The sequence below is a fragment of the Hippopotamus amphibius genome, chromosome 1 (genome assembly GCF_030028045.1).
Source record: "Hippopotamus amphibius kiboko isolate mHipAmp2 chromosome 1, mHipAmp2.hap2, whole genome shotgun sequence".
Classification (NCBI taxonomy): Eukaryota; Metazoa; Chordata; class Mammalia; order Artiodactyla; family Hippopotamidae; genus Hippopotamus; species Hippopotamus amphibius.
The window spans coordinates 160,294,987-160,312,803 of record NC_080186.1 but is presented as its reverse complement, the minus strand read 5'-3'; the positions used below and the strand labels follow the sequence as shown (position 1 = coordinate 160,312,803).

At 41.4% G+C, this 17,817-nt stretch overlaps 1 protein-coding gene across 18 annotated transcripts in view; it reads left to right on the top strand.

Moving 5' to 3' along the window:
* Positions 1-17,817, top strand: part of LOC130852001 (protocadherin gamma-C5) — a 182,605-nt gene that overhangs the window by 93,663 nt on the left and 71,125 nt on the right. Inside the window, exon 1 of one of the 18 annotated variants that reach the window (XM_057732760.1) lies at positions 644-3,165. The exons of 16 other annotated variants lie outside the window; for them this stretch is intronic. In XM_057732760.1, the coding sequence (XP_057588743.1) occupies positions 805-3,165 (2,361 nt within the window). In that variant the 5' untranslated portion in view covers positions 644-804. Of the gene's footprint in view, positions 1-643; positions 3,166-4,919; positions 7,785-17,817 lie in introns of those variants that run through there. One more of the 18 variants, XM_057732662.1, reaches the window with a different exon arrangement.

The following is a 17,817-nucleotide window of genomic DNA, read 5'->3' as shown; positions in this document are numbered from 1 at the left end:
CCTACTAGGGTGTGCTTTTATATTCTCTATGATGAAAGTGTAAAACACTTCATAATCCTTTTCATAAATCTCTTTTATAAGTAACAAGAAGACTTTATGGTATTGGCTATCCTTATCCTGAGTAAAACCCAATTCAGCTTTGGTCTCTCCTCCAGTTTCCTCTGATGAAAGGAGGAGGAAAAATCATATGCATATCAGATTGAAGATAATACTGGGTGTAATTTCATGGCTGTCAAAATTTCTGCATACCACTTGTTGGGGCTGTTTTTCCACATGGTCTTTGTTCTAAGTTTGGAGAGGAGACTTTGCCTTGTTCTTCCAATATGTACATTGCCTCATTCGAAAAAGACAAACTTTTCTCATTCCTAGGTTAATGGCTCTTCTATCGGAACCCATCTCTTTGGTAGTAAACACTGGAAAATAGACCTATCCAAAACTCCTAAACTACCTCATTCCCTATACATCAGTTCAACATATCTGTTGGAATACCAAGTCCCATTCTTTACAAGGCTTCTGACTGCAGTTTTCTAAATAGACTCTGAGGGCCGCTGTTGGCCAATGCGCTGCAAGAGTCAGCGTCCAGTATCTACCCGATTGACTTCTTGCGCAGTCACAGAAGCTAGTCGGAAAGGAGAGTTGTGGGGACTCAGGCTCTCCACTCGGCAAATTCGATTCCGGAATACGTATTAGGCTGTCTTCAAACTTGGAGCGTTGAGTTTTCTATGTAGTCGACGCAGATATTTTAAAGGCAATTTGTAAATCATCTTCTCTTAACGTCAGAGGCTGCAGCAACAGCACAGAAGGATGGGAAATAGGGCGAAGCAGAGGAGCGGTACCCGGTGGCGGCGGCAAGTACTCTTTCCTTTCTTGCTGCCTTTGTTATGCGGGGCGCTCTCCGAACAGATCCGCTATTCTATTCCAGAAGAAATGGCCAGAGGCTCCGTAGTGGGGAATCTCGCTGAGGACCTGGGGCTACATGTACGCGATTTATTCACCCGCAACCTCAGAGTTAGTGCAGAGAAACAATACTTCACTGTAAACACAGAGAATGGAGATGTACTTGTGAATGACAGAATAGATCGGGAGTCACTCTGCCCCCAAAACCTTCTGTGTGTCATGCCTTTAGAAATTGTAGCAGAGAATCCTCTAAATGTTTTTCACATAAACGTGATGATAGAAGATATAAATGACAATCCACCTCATTTCCCCCAAAATAGCATTGTTTTACAAATCAACGAACTTGCAATTCCAGGAACTCGGTTTGGTCTGGAATCAGCTATAGATGCAGATGTAGGGCTTAACTCTCTCCAGAGTTACCAACTCAGCTATAGTGAACATTTCTCTCTGACGGTTGAGGATAAGACTGAAGGCAAGAATGCCCCAGCATTAGTGTTGGAGAAGCCCCTGGACCGGGAACAACAGAGCTCCCACCTCCTGGTCCTGACAGCAGTGGACGGGGGTGATCCTGTCCGAACTGGCATCACTCAAATCAGGGTCAAGATCACTGATGCCAATGATAACCCCCCAATGTTCAGTCAGGATGTGTACAAAGTTAGCCTGCGTGAGAACTTGCCCCCAGGCACCTTTGTGCTACAGGTGAAGGCCACTGACCAGGATGAGGGCACCAATGCAGAAATCACTTACTCCTTCAAAACACTACGAGAAATTGGAAATATGTTTGTGCTAGATCATCAAAGTGGAGAAATTAAATCCAAAGACCCTGCGGACTTTGAAATCAGTAGCAGTTATACCATAAGCATAGAGGCCAAGGATGGTGGAGGCATGGCGACTGAGTGTAAAATTATACTGGAAATTTTAGATGAGAACGACAATGCCCCAGAGGTGGTTTTCACTTCAGTATCTAGTTCCATAACCGAGGATGCAGAACCCGGAACTGTGATTGCTCTGTTCAAAACACATGATAAAGATTCGGGAGAAAACGGAGAGGTCACATGTCTCATAAAAGAAAGAGTTCCTTTTAGAATTGAATCTTCAGCCAGTAATTACTACAAGCTTGTGGTAGATGGGGCCCTAGACCGGGAGCAGACCCCAGAGTACACTGTCACCATCGCAGCCACCGACAGAGGCAAGCCACCCCTCTCCTCCAGCAGAAGTGTCACTCTACACATCAGCGACGTAAATGACAACGCTCCGGTTTTCCACCAGGCCTCCTACGTGGTCCACGTGGCAGAAAACAACCCGCCTGGAGCCTCCATCGCCCAAGTCAGCGCCTCCGACCCCGACCTGGGGCCCAACGGCCACGTCTCCTACTCCATCGTGGCCAGTGACCTGGAGCCGCGCGCGCTGTCGTCCTACGTGTCCGTGAGCGCGCAGAGCGGCGTGGTGTTCGCGCAGCGCGCCTTCGACCACGAGCAGCTGCGCGCCTTGGAGCTGACGCTGCAGGCGCGCGACCACGGCTCGCCCGCGCTCAGCGCCAACGTGAGCCTGCGCGTGCTGGTGGGCGACCGCAACGACAACGCGCCCAGGGTGCTGTACCCCGCGCTGGGGCCCGACGGCTCGGCGCTCTTCGACACGGTGCCGCGCGCCGCGCAGCCCGGTTACCTGGTCACCAAGGTGGTGGCGGTGGACGCCGACTCTGGACACAACGCCTGGCTGTCCTACCACGTGCTGCAGGCCAGCGAGCCCGGACTGTTCAGCGTGGGGCTGCGCACGGGCGAGGTGCGCACGGCGCGGGCCTTGGGCGACAGGGACGCGGCCCGCCAGCGCCTGCTGGTCGCTGTGCGTGATGGGGGACAGCCGCCCCTCTCGGCCACCGCCACGCTGCTCCTGGTCTTCGCGGACAGCCTGCAGGAGGCGCTGCCGGACCTCAGTGACCACCCTGAGTCCACTGACCCCCAGGCTGAGCTGCAGTTTTACCTGGTGGTGGCCCTGGCCTTGATCTCAGTGCTCTTCCTCCTGGCAGTGATTCTGGCCATTGCCCAGCGCCTGCGACGCTCCTGTAGTCTGTCCACCTGGGGCTGCTTTCAAAAGCCATATCTCTGTTCTAAGACTGGGCCAGGGTTTTCCCCTAACTACAGCGAGGGAACTTTGCCTTATTCCTACAATTTGTACGTTGCAGATCCTCAGAAAACAAGGTTCAATTTTCTCACCGTGACGCCAGAAATGGTGCCTCCACAAGATCTTTCGAATGAAGCTTCTTTGGTAGTAAGTGTCACTGAGGAGGACAAGTTAAGCTATAACTTTGTTGCTAATATTCATGTGAGTTTCAGTGAATGCCTTTCATCTGCATATGGGTTTGGTGTAGTTTTTAACCCAATATTTAGGAAAGAAAATCTTAAACAGATTATCTGTACTATCACTTCAGTTTTGTTTGCCCTCTCGCAGTCTTTTCTGTTCCTTTCTGGGTGGGTCAGCAACTCCATTATTAGCCTTCAAGTATTTTAAATATTTTGACAATTTCATCTGTTATTTTTTATCCTTGCACAAGATCCTTCTTACTGTGAGAAGTGGGTATTCATATATTTTTAATGGAAGAATAATAGTTTTTTCCTGCGGAAGTTTCTCTTTTTCAAAACATCAATATCTTGGCATGTTAAGGCTTTTCTTTATTAACTACAAAGTGAGAGGAAAATGCATTAAAAAAACTTTAAAATTAAGGACATAGTAATGCCTTGATAATATTTAGGTACATTTGCTAAGGATTCTTTGAGTCCCGCTGAATAGATCAGTTTTATGCCTTACCTTTTCTCAGAGGTACCTGTAGATTTCACCCCAGTGTTAAAGATATTATTTTATGATATACCTGTCAAACATGCTTATCCTTAGAATCTAAATATTTACATACATGTAAGCACAATAGTGAGAATTTCTTCCTATATTTTGATGGGTTTCTGATATATTACCAGTAAATCTCAGTAACTGGAATTAGGTTTGTTTCTCAGAAAAAGGTAAGTGTATAATATTCTTTGGGTTCTCATTTTCCTAAACCTTCTCTCTCTTTTTTCTTAAATTGAAGTATAGTTGAGTTACAATGTTGTGTCAGTTTCTGGTGTACAGCAAAGTGATTCATATATTATATATGTATTGTTTTTCATATTCTTTTCCATTATGGTTTATTACAGGATATTGATCCTAAATATTCTTTTGAAATATATTAGTAGAGTACTACCCTTATGTCCAGCAAATGCTAGTTGGAATGCTTCCATTTTGTTCTAAAAATGTTACTGTGTCTTCTTCACTTGATTTCCTGCCAAGTGTGATGCTGGTAATGTGTATAATCAAGTTTTTCATTTTTAGGTTTCCATACTATTGTGAAAATTTGATTTTTTAAGAAAATTATTTATTTATTTTTATTGGCTGTGTTGGGTCTTCGTTGCTGTGCACAGGCTTTCTTTAGTTGCAGCAAGTAGAGGCTACTCTTTGTTGTCGTGTGCGGGCTTCTCATTGTGGTGGCTTCTCTTGTTGTGGAGCACAGGCTCTAGGTGTGCAGGCTTCAGTAGTTGTGGCTCGAGGGCTCTAGAGCGCAGGCTTAGTAGTTGTGGTGCACAGTCTTAGTTGCTCCGTGGCATGTGGGATCTTCCCCAACCAGGGATCAGACCTGTGTCCTCTGTAATGGCAGGCAGATTCTTAATCACTGTGTCACCGGGGAAGTCCAGAAAATTTGATTTCTTAATGTTAAATGTCAATAACCTGTTAAAAGTAGTTCTTCCATTTAGGCAAATTTAAGAATCTGCCAAAAAATTTTGCTCCAGATTTTAGCTGGGTGAGAATTTTAAAATTATTCTGTTACATAATTTCTTAAAATGTGAAACTCCTAAGGCAATACCCATAATAGGTGTGTATGTGTGGTAGGGGTTATATCAAAACAGGTGCACTAAAATTATAGTCAAAATTTACTATGTATAGAAACTTCAAATTCATGTAAAAGCTCATTGGAAAAATCAGAATACTCCTATAGGTACAGAAAATAATCTCAAGAAAGTGGCTCTGTATACAAAAATTAGGGAAATAAAAAAGAAGCTCACTGAAATTCCAAATAAAATGAATACTGTAGTTTTAGTTGGCTCCACTTCCATCCCTATTTGAAGAACAGTAGGTGGAGCTATTTGAGGTCTAAAAACGAAAATCCTTTCCCGGAGTTCAAGTTTGTGCAGTAATTGGTTAGGACTCTGAGCGCCGCTGTTCCCCATTCAGGGAGAGAAAAGCAGAGAAAGATCCTGCTAGCCGGACACGCGCGTGGAGCACAAAGCACAGATAGAAACTAACCACCTCCAGGACTGTGAGGAAACTGATCCGGAAGAGCTCGGGTCCCCCAACTGTGGGATTTTAGGGACGGATGAGCTGATCCGGACTTCGGTGATCAAGGGAAGAATTGGAAGTAATCCTCAAGGAGATTGACAATGATTCCTAAGCCACTGCACCGGGACTGCAAAAAGCTGGTCCTGCTGGGAGTTCTCCTGGGGGTTCTGTGGGAAACTGGATGCACCCAAATCCACTATTCAGTTCCCGAGGAGCTGGAGAAAGGCTCTAGGGTGGGGAACATCGCCAAGGACCTAGGGTTGGAGCCCTGGGAACTGGAGGAGCAAGGAGTCCGCGTCGTCTCTAGAGGTAGGACACAACTTTTCGCTCTGAATCCGAGAAGCGGTAGCTTGGTCACTGCCGGCAGGATAGACCGGGAGGAGCTCTGTACGGGGGCCATCAAGTGTCAACTAAATCTGGAGATTCTGATGGAGAATAAAGTGAAAATATACGGGGTAGTGGTAGAAGTGAGAGACATTAATGATAATGCCCCATATTTCCAGGAACGTGAATTAGAAATAAAAATGAGTGAAAATGCAGCCACTGGGATGCGGTTCCCCCTTCCCCACGCTTGGGATCCGGATGTAGGGAAGAATTCACTCCAGAGCTACAAGCTCAGTAGTAATACTCACTTCTCCTTGGACGTGCAAAGCGGAGCCGATGGAAATAAGTACCCGGAATTGGTGCTGGAGCGCGCCCTGGACCGCGAGGAAAAGGCCGTTCACCACTTGGATCTCACGGCCTCAGATGCGGGCGATCCAGTCCGCACTGGCACCACGCGCATCCGTGTGATGGTCGTTGATGTGAACGACAACGCACCAGTGTTTGCTCAGTCCGAGTACCGTGTGAGCGTTCCGGAGAATGTGGCTGTGGGCACTAAGTTACTTCTGGTAAACGCCACCGACCCTGATGAAGGAGCCAATGCGGAAGTGATGTATTCCTTCCGGTATGTGGACAACAAAGCAGCCCAAGTTTTCAAGCTAGATTGTAATTTAGGGACAATTTCAACAATAGGTGAGTTGAACCACGAGGAATCAGGATTCTACGAGATGGAAGTGCAAGCGATGGATAACGCAGGATATTCTGCACGATCCAAAGTCCTGATCACAGTTTTGGACGTGAATGATAACGCCCCTGAAGTAGTAGTCACCTCTCTCTCTAGCTCCATTCCGGAAAACTCTCCCAGAGGGACGCTAATTGCCCTTTTAAATGTAAATGATCAAGACTCTGGGGAAAATGGACAAGTGATCTGTTTCATCCAAGGGAATCTGCCCTTTAAATTAGAAAAGTCTTATGGAAATTATTATAGTCTAGTAACAGACACACTCCTAGACAGAGAGTTGGTTCCTAGCTACAACATCACGGTGGCTGCTACTGACCGAGGAAGTCCGCCCCTGTCCACGGAAACTCACATCACCCTAAACGTGGCAGACACCAACGACAATCCGCCTGCCTTCTCTCGTGCCTCCTACTCCGCATATATCCTAGAGAACAACCCCAGAGGAGCATCCATCGTCTCTGTGGCCGCCTATGACCCCGACTATGGAGAAAATGCCCAGGTCACTTACTCCCTAGTGGAGGACACCCTCCAGGGAGCCCCCCTGTCCTCCTACATCTCCATAAACTCAGACACTGGAGTCCTATATGCGCTGCGCTCCTTCGACTATGAGCAGCTCCAAGACTTGCAGCTACAAGTGATGGCACATGACAGCGGGGACCCTCCACTCAGCAGCAACGTTTCACTGAGCCTGTTCATCCTGGACCAGAACGACAACTCACCAGAGATCCTCTTCCCCGCCATACCCACCGATGACTCCACCGGTTTGGAGCTGGCATCACGCTCCGCAGAGCCCGGCTACCTGGTGACCAAGGTGGTGGCGGTGGACAGAGACTCTGGCCAGAACGCCTGGCTGTCCTACCGCCTGCTCAAGGCCAGCGAGCCAGGGCTCTTCTCGGTGGGGCTGCACACGGGCGAGGTGCGCACAGCGCGGGCCCTGCTGGACAGAGACTCACTCAAGCAGAGCCTGGTTGTGGCCGTCCAGGACCACGGGCGGCCCCCTCTCTCTGCCACTGTCACTCTCACAGTGGCGGTGGCTGACAGCATCCCAGATGTGCTGGCCGACTTGGGCAGCATGGAAACCTCCACCAACAGGGACAACTCCATCCTCACCCTGTACCTGGTGGTAGCGGTGGCCGCGGTGTCCTGCGTCTTCCTCGCCTTCGTCATTGTGTTGCTGGCGCTCAGGCTGAGGCGCTGGCACACGTCGCGCCTGCCCCAGGCTTCAGGAGTTGGGTTAGCGGGTGTGCCCGCGTCTCACTTTGTGGGCGTGGACGGGGTGCGGGCTTTCCTGCAGAGCTATTCCCACGAGGTGTCTCTCACGGCGGACTCGCGGAGGAGTCACGTGATCTTCCCGCAGCCCAACTACGCAGACACGCTCATCAGCCAGGAGAGCTGTGAGAAAAGCCAGCCTCTCCTGCTCTCGGGCGATTCCGTGTTTTCTAAAGATAATCATTCGTTAATTCAGGTGAGTCCATATCAAATATTCTCCTCTGAGCTTTGAGCAAGATATCTCTTGCTATAGATAATTAATATTTATTCGGAATTTATAAAACAGACACCAAGAAATTTATATAAATATTGCAGACACCAATGACAGCCCGGCCGCCTTCCTTAAGGCCTTCCTTCAGGCTTTCCCTTACGCCTTATTTATTATAAGTTAAAAAACATATTTGTATGCATTATATATAAAATTTTATGTCCACTTTACACAGTACTTTTTAATACTCTATATAATTTTTCTAATTTAATTTACCAGCTGTACAGCTCTTCTTGCTTTTGATTGCTGTTTTTATTTCCCATTGGCCGTGTAACAGTTTTATGTTGAACATCTGATGCCAATTTATCTGTTAAGAGCACAAATTCTTCTATAGGGGATAAATCTAATTCAATAAAAAGTATATAAATATTTTAAATAAACTTTTATAAATAGAGCGACTTTTAACTACACATAAAATTGCTTAACAAATTCATAAGTTGCATTTAGTTTCTTTTCAAGTGCAATAATTCTTTCTGGTCAGTAGGGATGCATACATTATACTTTCTCAGTGTCCTAAGTCATTTCATGGTTTCAAATCATTCTTGAAATTCCAAATATCGTGAGTTTATTTCTTACACATTTGAAACTTTCTCACTGAAATATGCATGGTGTAAGTGTTGTCATGAGGAAAAACTGAAGAGAGTGTTCATTTTTCATCCCCATTATAGATTTCATGAATACAAGCCTATATATGTTTCCAGGTTAGATATTTCTTTTGCCCATTTTATCCACACTGATCATCCTAATGACGACTCTGGAATATTCAAGTTAACAAATTGTGTTTTGAGTGCATTTTTGATATCGCGGTAAATTTGTAGTTATTCTCTCTTCTTATGTAAAATTTCCCATAATTCTCACACACAGAAAATTTTCTCAAAAATGCACAGATTCTATTTCCTGAGACCCTTACACTTATTGTAAAATGCAGAAATCAAATCCTAAAATATATTATTCTTGGGAAAGCATTGCTGGAGCCTGTGAGAAGCCTGGTCTCTATTGGCGAATTCTATAAAGGAGTAGGAAATCATAACATCCTAATTATTGTTCTCTTGACTTGTTGCCTATTTTCAAAAACGCAATAGTTAATTAAACCAGACATAAAAAAGATTGAAAGCCATTTGGAGAATGAAAGATAATCAAATTGCCTTTATTTTTATTTTTTATTTATTTTTTTATTTTTTGGGGGGTACACCAAGTTCAATCATCTGCTTTTATACACATATCGCCGTATTCCCTCCCTTCCTTGACTCCCCCCCCTCGAGTCCCCCCCACCCTCCCTGCCCCAGTCCTCTAAGGCTTCTTCCATCCTCCAGTTGGACTCCCTTTGTTATACAACAACTTCCCACTGACTATCTATTTTACAGTTGGTAGTATATATATGTCTGTGCTACTCTCTCACTTCGTCTCAGTTTCCCCTTCACCCCCTGCCCCCTCCCATACCTCGAGTTCTCCAGTCCATTCTCTGTATCTGCATCCTTTCAAATTGCCTTTAAATGAGACAGTTACTGCTACTGAAATTCACATCACTTTATGCTTCTTGACAACCAAGATAAAAAAAAAGAGGAGGTATAGAGTGGGTCTATTTGTCTTATTTATTTTTAAGGAAGTTTTTGGGCTTATCTAAAGTGGCAAACTTTGTATTGCTATTAAGTTCCAAATGGAATTTAATAAGTGTGGCTTTCTAAATAATATCAAGGAAAATAGAGAGAAATGTAACATCTGTTGTTTTGTAAAAGCTATCAAAATGTTTATCACATGGCCAGTTTTCATGTGGTGGTTGATTAAAAATGAAACATGTAACACACAATAGAACTTATTTGGGAAGCTAAACTAGTATAGTCCAATTATGCTGATTTCTGTTCACATAACTCAATTTAGGGACAAATCATTAGAAGCTAGGACAATGAATAGTGATGACCCTTAGGCTGTATCTCAAGTATCAGTGATCTCAATTATGTTTCCAGTATGAGCTAAATTGGCTTAATTAAATAGTTGTGGAGTGAATGAATGAGCAAATGTATGTGCTCTAGGGATTACCTAATATCAGTATTCTAAGATGTAGTATGATAGAGAAACAGCAGCTGTGTAATGAGGTAATTCCTATATGACCTTTGACGTTATTTAATCGCTTTCAGCTTCAGCAAAATAGGGATTGTAACATGTAATTTGAAAGACTGTGGTGAAGACTAGTGATAACATATAAACCATCTGGTTCATAGTATGTACTTAATTATCAGTAACCTTTTTTTTTATTATTATTAAACTGTCAATAGAAAAAGGAGTCCAACTTTCAGTATCACTACACTTGACATTCTGTTGGGAAAAGTAACAATGATTTGTGTGCTCCTCCAACAATACAATGGGATGAACTGTGAGTGGAAGAAAAACTGTTCTAAAAATTTTATGAAAGCTACTGTAAAAATCTTAAGCACTTAGGCACGTTCTTGATTGAGAAGGCCCTGTTTGGGGTCATAAAAGATAGGGGGAAGATTGTGTTTGATGAGACAATTTTATGAATGTTAATTTTTCTCTGTCCAAATGATAGTTTAACTTAAACAACAGTCCCGTGAAACTTCTTATTTAAGGACCAATTTACTCCAATAGAATTGCTAGGATGATTTAAATGGAAAATGGATCACCAAAACATGAAAGCTGAAGTTATTTGGTTTTGGCCACATAAGAACTTAAGTTAATGGCTACACAAAATATCAATCTTAGCTTTAGGATATTTGTTGATAATTTAGGATTGATAATTAGGATATTTATAGATTAGTGTTTTTAGAATAATTGGACAATGGGTTTTGATGTTTACTTTCTGGTTTCAGTAATGAAATTATGTCAAGGTTACCTTTACCTGCGTTATATGGAAGGTAGGTATGCATTCACTTAATCTAGTTAATCAAAGTGTTCAGCTATGACTTAAAAGTTGTAGTTCCACTATTTTATAGCACCTAAAATCGGAATGTAATCTATTGACATTCTTCCGCCACTTCCACTCTGTAAGAGATATTATCCTCCTTGAAGCAGCAATGGCCTAGGATCCTTGCTGAGTCTGTACAACTTCTTGAGACTTATCAACCCATAGATTATTTTAAACTGCTTTAGAAGACTAATGATAAATGAGTGGATTGTATTACAGTTTTTCAGTTATATGTAATAGAGTATACAGCTGTGATCATGAATTGATTAGTTCTGGTGAAAAATCTGCTTTTTCCTCATGCAAGATATCAAGTTCAAAAAAGTAAATGCCTTCACATTAAATATATGCCACTCTTTTTACATCTATTATACCTCAATAAAGCTGTTTTTTAAAAATTTTAAGCAAACACATAGTTGTGAAAGGTTGTTAATCAAACTAACGACTGTATATATTAGGAAAGAGACAGATTTACTCTCTAATGTTACACTTGGAGTTCATTTTTAGGAAACCATACCTAATGAAAAGTTATCAATAACAGAGCATACTCTTTACGGCACATTTTTAAAACACTGATAGGAAAAGATAGCCAATGGCAAAGATAATTGAAAAAAAATCTTTGATAAGTTTTCTGGATACCAAATTAGAAGAGCTCTGGTTCAGGAAAATGTTATGAAATTGCCGTCAGAAGGAGCATAGAGCAGATAAAATAATTTATCTGTGTGTAAAAACAAATCAGTTGCTCCACAATTTCTCTGAGAAAAGCCATAAAAAGATCTACTATGTTTAATAATCATTGAGGATGAGTATAATTTCTTAGTTCATCTTTAAGTCTCTGAATAATTTCACATAGTGGTTTGTACACCTTCTAAATACTCAATAAAAGGCTTGAATTCAATGATTAGAAAGTAATCTCTTGGGGAAGAATCATAGTGAAAACCCATTTTAGTTGTGCTTTCCCTCTACATCAAACTCCTAATAAGAGCAACTCTGATGTATCTATATAAAGCTAAGGAACTGGAGATTTATCAAATTTTTAGAAAAAATGCCACAATCCGTAGGATTTCTGTATTGTGAAACTTGCTAGAAGCTTTCTATATATTTATAGCTGAAGAGCCAGCTAATAGTTCATCCTGAGACTGTGTATATGAAAAAAGTAAAGCCTTTTCCTCCATCAAAAAACAAAAAGAGAGACTCAAGCTAAAAATATTCTTAAAGGTCAAGAAGAAATAAAAGGAAGTCATTGCTTTGACTTTATATGCTGGAGTCATAGAGAATATAAATTTCCAAGAATGTTTAATTGCCTGAATAAGACTGTACTACTACTGCCTTTCAACTTGCAAATTCCAGTGAGAAACATATTTCTCTTTGCTCTCAACTCTTCAGAACCTCCACCTCTAATTTCTTCAGTTGCAGTTCTAGAATAGGGACTCAGAGCACTACTGTCAGCTGATATGGAAACAGAGATAAATAAGGAGATCCCATAATATTTCCACTGGGTGACTTTCCTAATCACACCTTGCCAAAGATCTGGGGCTAGGTGTGCAGGACTTAATGGGATCAGAAGCTGCAAGTTAATGTAGAAAAAGAACACCTCACTCCAAGTGAAGAAAGTGAGGATTTACTTGTGGTAACAGGATGGACCCGGTGCAAATATGCCCACATACTATACTTTGTATCATACATTTATAAATGGTAGTTGAAAATCCTTTAAATGTTTTTCACATTAATGTAGATATTCAAGATGTAAATGCTAATACTCCCCAGTTCAGCAGGAGTGCTATTGAATTAAATATGTAAATTGACCCAGCCAGGAGCAAGATTTGCAATAGTAGCTGCAAAAGATCCTGATGTTGGAAGCAGTTCCTTTGCAAAATTATCACCCTAGCAGCAACTGTATATTTGTCTTTGAAGTGAAAGAGACCAACAGTGGAAAAAAATAGATTGTACTTGTGTTAGAGAAGCCACTAGACTGGGAAAAGCAGAGGTCACATCACCTAGTCCTGACAGCATTAGATGGCAAGGAGCACCAGAAGCAGAACCACTCAGATCCCAACCCTGGTGGTTGATGCCAACTACAAGCCCCCAACCTCCGATTTCAGCCAGAATGTACACAAGGTCAGCCTTCAAGAAGACATGCCCCTGGGCACCTCCATGGTGATGCTGCGGACCTGTGACCTGGACAGGGGCATCAAAGTGGAGATCAAGAATGCCTTTGGAGCCCAGAGTACCCAGATCCAGTGTGGCCTTGATCACGATAGAGGAGAAATGAAAACCTTAAGTACATTGGAATGTGAAGAGATTAAAAAGTATTCCACGATTTTGGAAGGAAGGCATGGGGGTGTGTGGGAGGATTGGTTTCCCAGTGTAGTTGAGATCCAAATTCTAGACAATGATGACAAAGTACTGGAGACTTTCTTTTTTCTATCTTTTTATTTGCCACTCCTGACAGCTTGCAGGATCTTAGTTCCCCGACCAGGGATTGAGCCCTCGACCTCGGCAGTGAAAGCATGGGGTCCTAACCATTGGACAGCCAGGGAATTCCCCCAGAGATTATTTTCACTTCTATTTTCATAATAATTCCTGAGGATTCTGCAGCTCAGATAGTAACTGCTCTGTTTAAAACACAGGATCCAGATTCAGCAGAAAACATGGAGGTCACATATCTGGTAGAAGAAATGCACTTTTTAGAATTGAATCTTTCACCAATAATTACTACAAGCTTATAACAGATAGGGCCCTAGAATGGGAGGAAGCCCTGGAGTACGATGTCACCATCACAGCGGCTGACAGAAGTAAGGCACCACTCTCCTCCAGCAGAAGCATCATGCAGCACAATGGCGATGTCAACAACAACCTCCAGTTTTCCATCAGGCCTCCTGCATGGTCCATGTGGATGAGAACAACCCTCCCGGCACCTCCATTGCCCAAGTCTGCACCTCAGATCCCAATCTGGGACCCAGTGGCTGTATCTCCTACTCCACTATAGCCAATTCAAATATTTTGAGTGAATTTGAGCTAGCACAGAATGCCAGATTGAGACTGTTCCTTGTAATCAGGTAATTGTACAAATGGATTCAAATAACAGTAGTATAACAATTTACCAAACTTGCAGTTTATAAACACTTCAAAAATTATATAATAACATTTGCATATAAATTGCATATATTGTCAGCTTTTTTGGAAGCTTGCAGTCTAAAATGTAGCAACAACAATCACATACAAAAAAGGAACCCTTTTTGGTATGGATTTTGTTGTCTAAGATATGTTCATTTTATTACAAATTCCACCTCGCTGTTGGTCTCTAAAAGGAATTCAACAAGGCATCTTCAACCTGAATTCTGATGCTCACCTGAAAAGTTTGCTGAAGCCTGGAAACCAAGAAAAGGCAAGCATCTCAACAAATATGTGTCGCTTTCATATACTGGATTTACCTTATTTAACATTGTTCTAGCAGTAGGTTAGAGGAGGCAGTGAATATTCCTGGTGAACTAAGTGCACTTATTTGGTACCTACTGACTCTTCCACGTACCTTATGTAAAGTAGATTTTTGCGTATGTGATATGAGGCAGCAATTCAGTGAGGGTAAGGGTCGAGGTTCTGTTTTCCTATATGGATGCCTAGTTTTTCCAGCATTGTTTGTCAAAAAGATTTTCCTTTTCCTGTTGAATTGCTTTGGCACCACTGTTGAAAATCATTTGATCGATATACATGGGTCTATTTCTACACTTTCCATCATATGCCATTGATCTGTCTATCCCTTTGCCAATACCACTCTGTCTTGATTATTATTAGTTTTGTAAGTCTTGAGGTCAGGTAAGTCTCCCAAATTTCTTCTTTTTCAACACTGTTTTGACTATTCTTAGTCCTTTGCCTGTCCAAATAAATTAAAATTGTCTTGTCACTTTCTAGAGGGGAAAAGCCTGCAGGGATTTTGAATGGGATTGATTGCCTTGAATCTATAAATCTACTAGTGGTGGGGTCATCTTAACAATATTGAGACTTCCAATCCAGGAGTATAGTATATATTTCATATTTCTATTTATTTAGGCCTTCTTTAACTTCTCTCAACAATGTTTTAGGTCTTGTATATCTTTTATTAAATTATTCCTACACATTTGATGGTTTTGGATGTTATTGTAAAATGTATTTCTTATTTAATTTTCTGATAGCTAGTTTACAGAAAAACTATTGATTTTTGTATAGTGTGTATGCTTTTGAAAAACAAAAGGTGTAGGGTGCTCTATTCTCATATTGTGTGAGAATATAATGTAAGAGAATATACTATAAGCTTCAATCACCTCTACATAAGTTCAGGCTTACATTCTCTGCAGGAATAGGTTGGAAGAGTCCACCCCAAAACAGAGCAAACGCTAGTGTCTGCCCCAAGTCTAGTAGTGAGTGGAACATTCATTCATTTCTATAACAAATATTTATTAACTGCCTATTATATGCAAGGCATTGTCCTAGGTGCCAAGGATGCAGCAGTGAGCAAGGCAGATATGATTTCTGTATTAGTGGGCCCCCATTCTAAGATATGATCTTTTACAAGTCTGATAAATGCCACCAAGGAGAAAAAACAGGGTGCTAGGAGAGCTTGTAATAGAGAGGCCTACCCTAGTCTGAAGGGTCAGGTAAGTCTTCTTTCAGGAAGTGATTCTCAGTGTGCTATCTGAAGGACGAATATAAGTTAGCTAGGTAACGAGATTAAAGAAGAAATTGTTGGGCAGAGGGAATAACATGTGTAAAGTACCTTAAAAAAGAACAAGAAAAGAAAAGGTGAGCAAATTTAAAAGGGCTAAGGAGGCTAGAGATGGAAAATATGTGAGTTACATTTTAAGTAACCTTGTACTTAGGAGCTATTGAAAGGTTTTAAACAAGGCAGAAACAAGATATGATTTAAATTTTTAAAGATTATTCTGGCTGCTGTGTGGTGAATTGATTTATGAGGGTTATAAATGGAAGTAGGGAGAACAGACAGGAGACTATGGCAACGTTCCTGGTAAGAAATGGTGCTGGACTGGATTCAAGGGAAGGTGGTGGATATAGAAATAAATGGATAGATTGGAGATGTATTTAGGAAATATATGCAACAAGACAATAATGGAGTGGGTGGGTAAACTCCATAAGGGCAGGGACTGTTTTGTTTATTATTATATTCTTCACGTCGTTGCCTGGCACGGGATAGATTCTTAATAATATATTGTTCACTGAATAAATATAAAGGATGAAAAGGGAGGCATGAGAGTTATTTCCATGTTTCTGAATTAAGGAACTGGATGGACAAGGGTACCATTTAGTGAGATGTGGAAGACTAGAGAAGGGTAGATTTCAGAGAAATTAAGACTTGAGTTGTAAGCATGTTAAATTTAAGAGTCTGAGAAACATCCAAGTGCAGAAATTAACTGTGTAGTTGGACATATAGTCATCATTCTTTTCCTCTGATTTCTTCCATTGTGATAATCCCTTCAGATGGGTAGGTCTTTACCAGGCTGAGCATAATAAACTTCCTGATAGCTCTACACTGGTATGTTTTTGGGCACATGGAGGAGCTACTGCTGTATTTTATTTTTCTTCCTGATCTTTTTTTCATACTCACCCCACTCTTGAGACTAGTCCCAGCTCTTTTATGCCTCTGGAATTCTGTTTGAATTATAACTTATCAGGCTTTTAAAGTTTGTTGTTTTTTTTTTCACTTGATTGTATGTTTTCCATGGACATTTTTAAGCTCAGTTTTTCTTCACCATCAGTTTTTGGCTTACAAACAGTAAAATTTCAGATAAGGAATGTTTAGGATAAAAGATGCATAGCAATAATAATAACATTTTTGGATTTTAATATTACGAATATACTTGGACAATTGTATATTCATACTTACCTTAAACATCCTATAGTCTCCAGTAACTTTGTAAAAAAGATACTACTTTTTGTTCTATGACTTTCATCTGATACATACTTGCTTCCACATTAATGTGTTAGCTCTCTCTCACCAACAAGTATATAGCTCGTAGATGACAAGGATTTATTTTTGTTTTCATGCTATGTTTTTAAGGCCTGTAACAGTGCTTGACACTATTAAGCTCTACATAAATATTCCTTAAGTAAATTAACAGTGATTAAGCATTTTAAGTTGAAACCAACAGTATTAATGATCATAGAACTTCTTTTGCCCTTGAAAGTATAGAAATTTTCCATATTTTGATGGGGGTAGATTATATGGGTGTATACTTTTGCCAAAACTCATTGAACTTATCCTTGCATTTCACTGTATATAAACAATACTTTGATTTAAAAGGAGATTTAAGAAAATAAAACATTAGATTCTCCTCACCATCCTCACCTTGCCTCCAGACTCACTCCAAGATGTCACTACTGTTAATACCTGATTATGTATACTTTCAGGCATTTTTATGTATATGTAAATGTGTGCACTGTTTGCACAACAGGAATCATTTTACAGTACATATACTGTTCTGCAACTTGCTTTTCCCAGTTAATATATCTCAGGGACACCTTTTTGAATCCTTATAGGTCTGCTGTCTGCCTCAATCTTAGTAATTTTGTTTATTTCATTTTAGGGTAGGAAGCACATTTACATGGTTCAAAAGTAAAAACAATATAATGGGTATATATTTTCTCACTCCCATTCCTGTCCTGTTTTTATTCCACTTGTTTCCTCCTACCCCGTTGTATGGTCAGGCCACTCAAGATGGCTGTTCTCTTGCTGTGTGTACATCCCCTGCTTGACCAGTCCCTGTTTCACCTACACCCTACTCACATGACTATGCAATCCTCTTAATCATAGGGTTTAATCACCTACGTGCTTGCCCCCTGCCCCAGTCGCTGGTTTTACTAGTAACTGATGAACCCACCTGACATCAGTTGTGCTGTAAATGGCAGCCTCCTTCTCCCCCTTCTCTGATAACTGAACATTGCAGGAGCAACTGTCTCAGTGTCAGTGGCTTGTTAACCCAGAGGCAGCTAGTCAAACCATCTTAGTTCAACTGTTGACCACTGAAGGGCTGTTGCCAACAATCGGTCAGG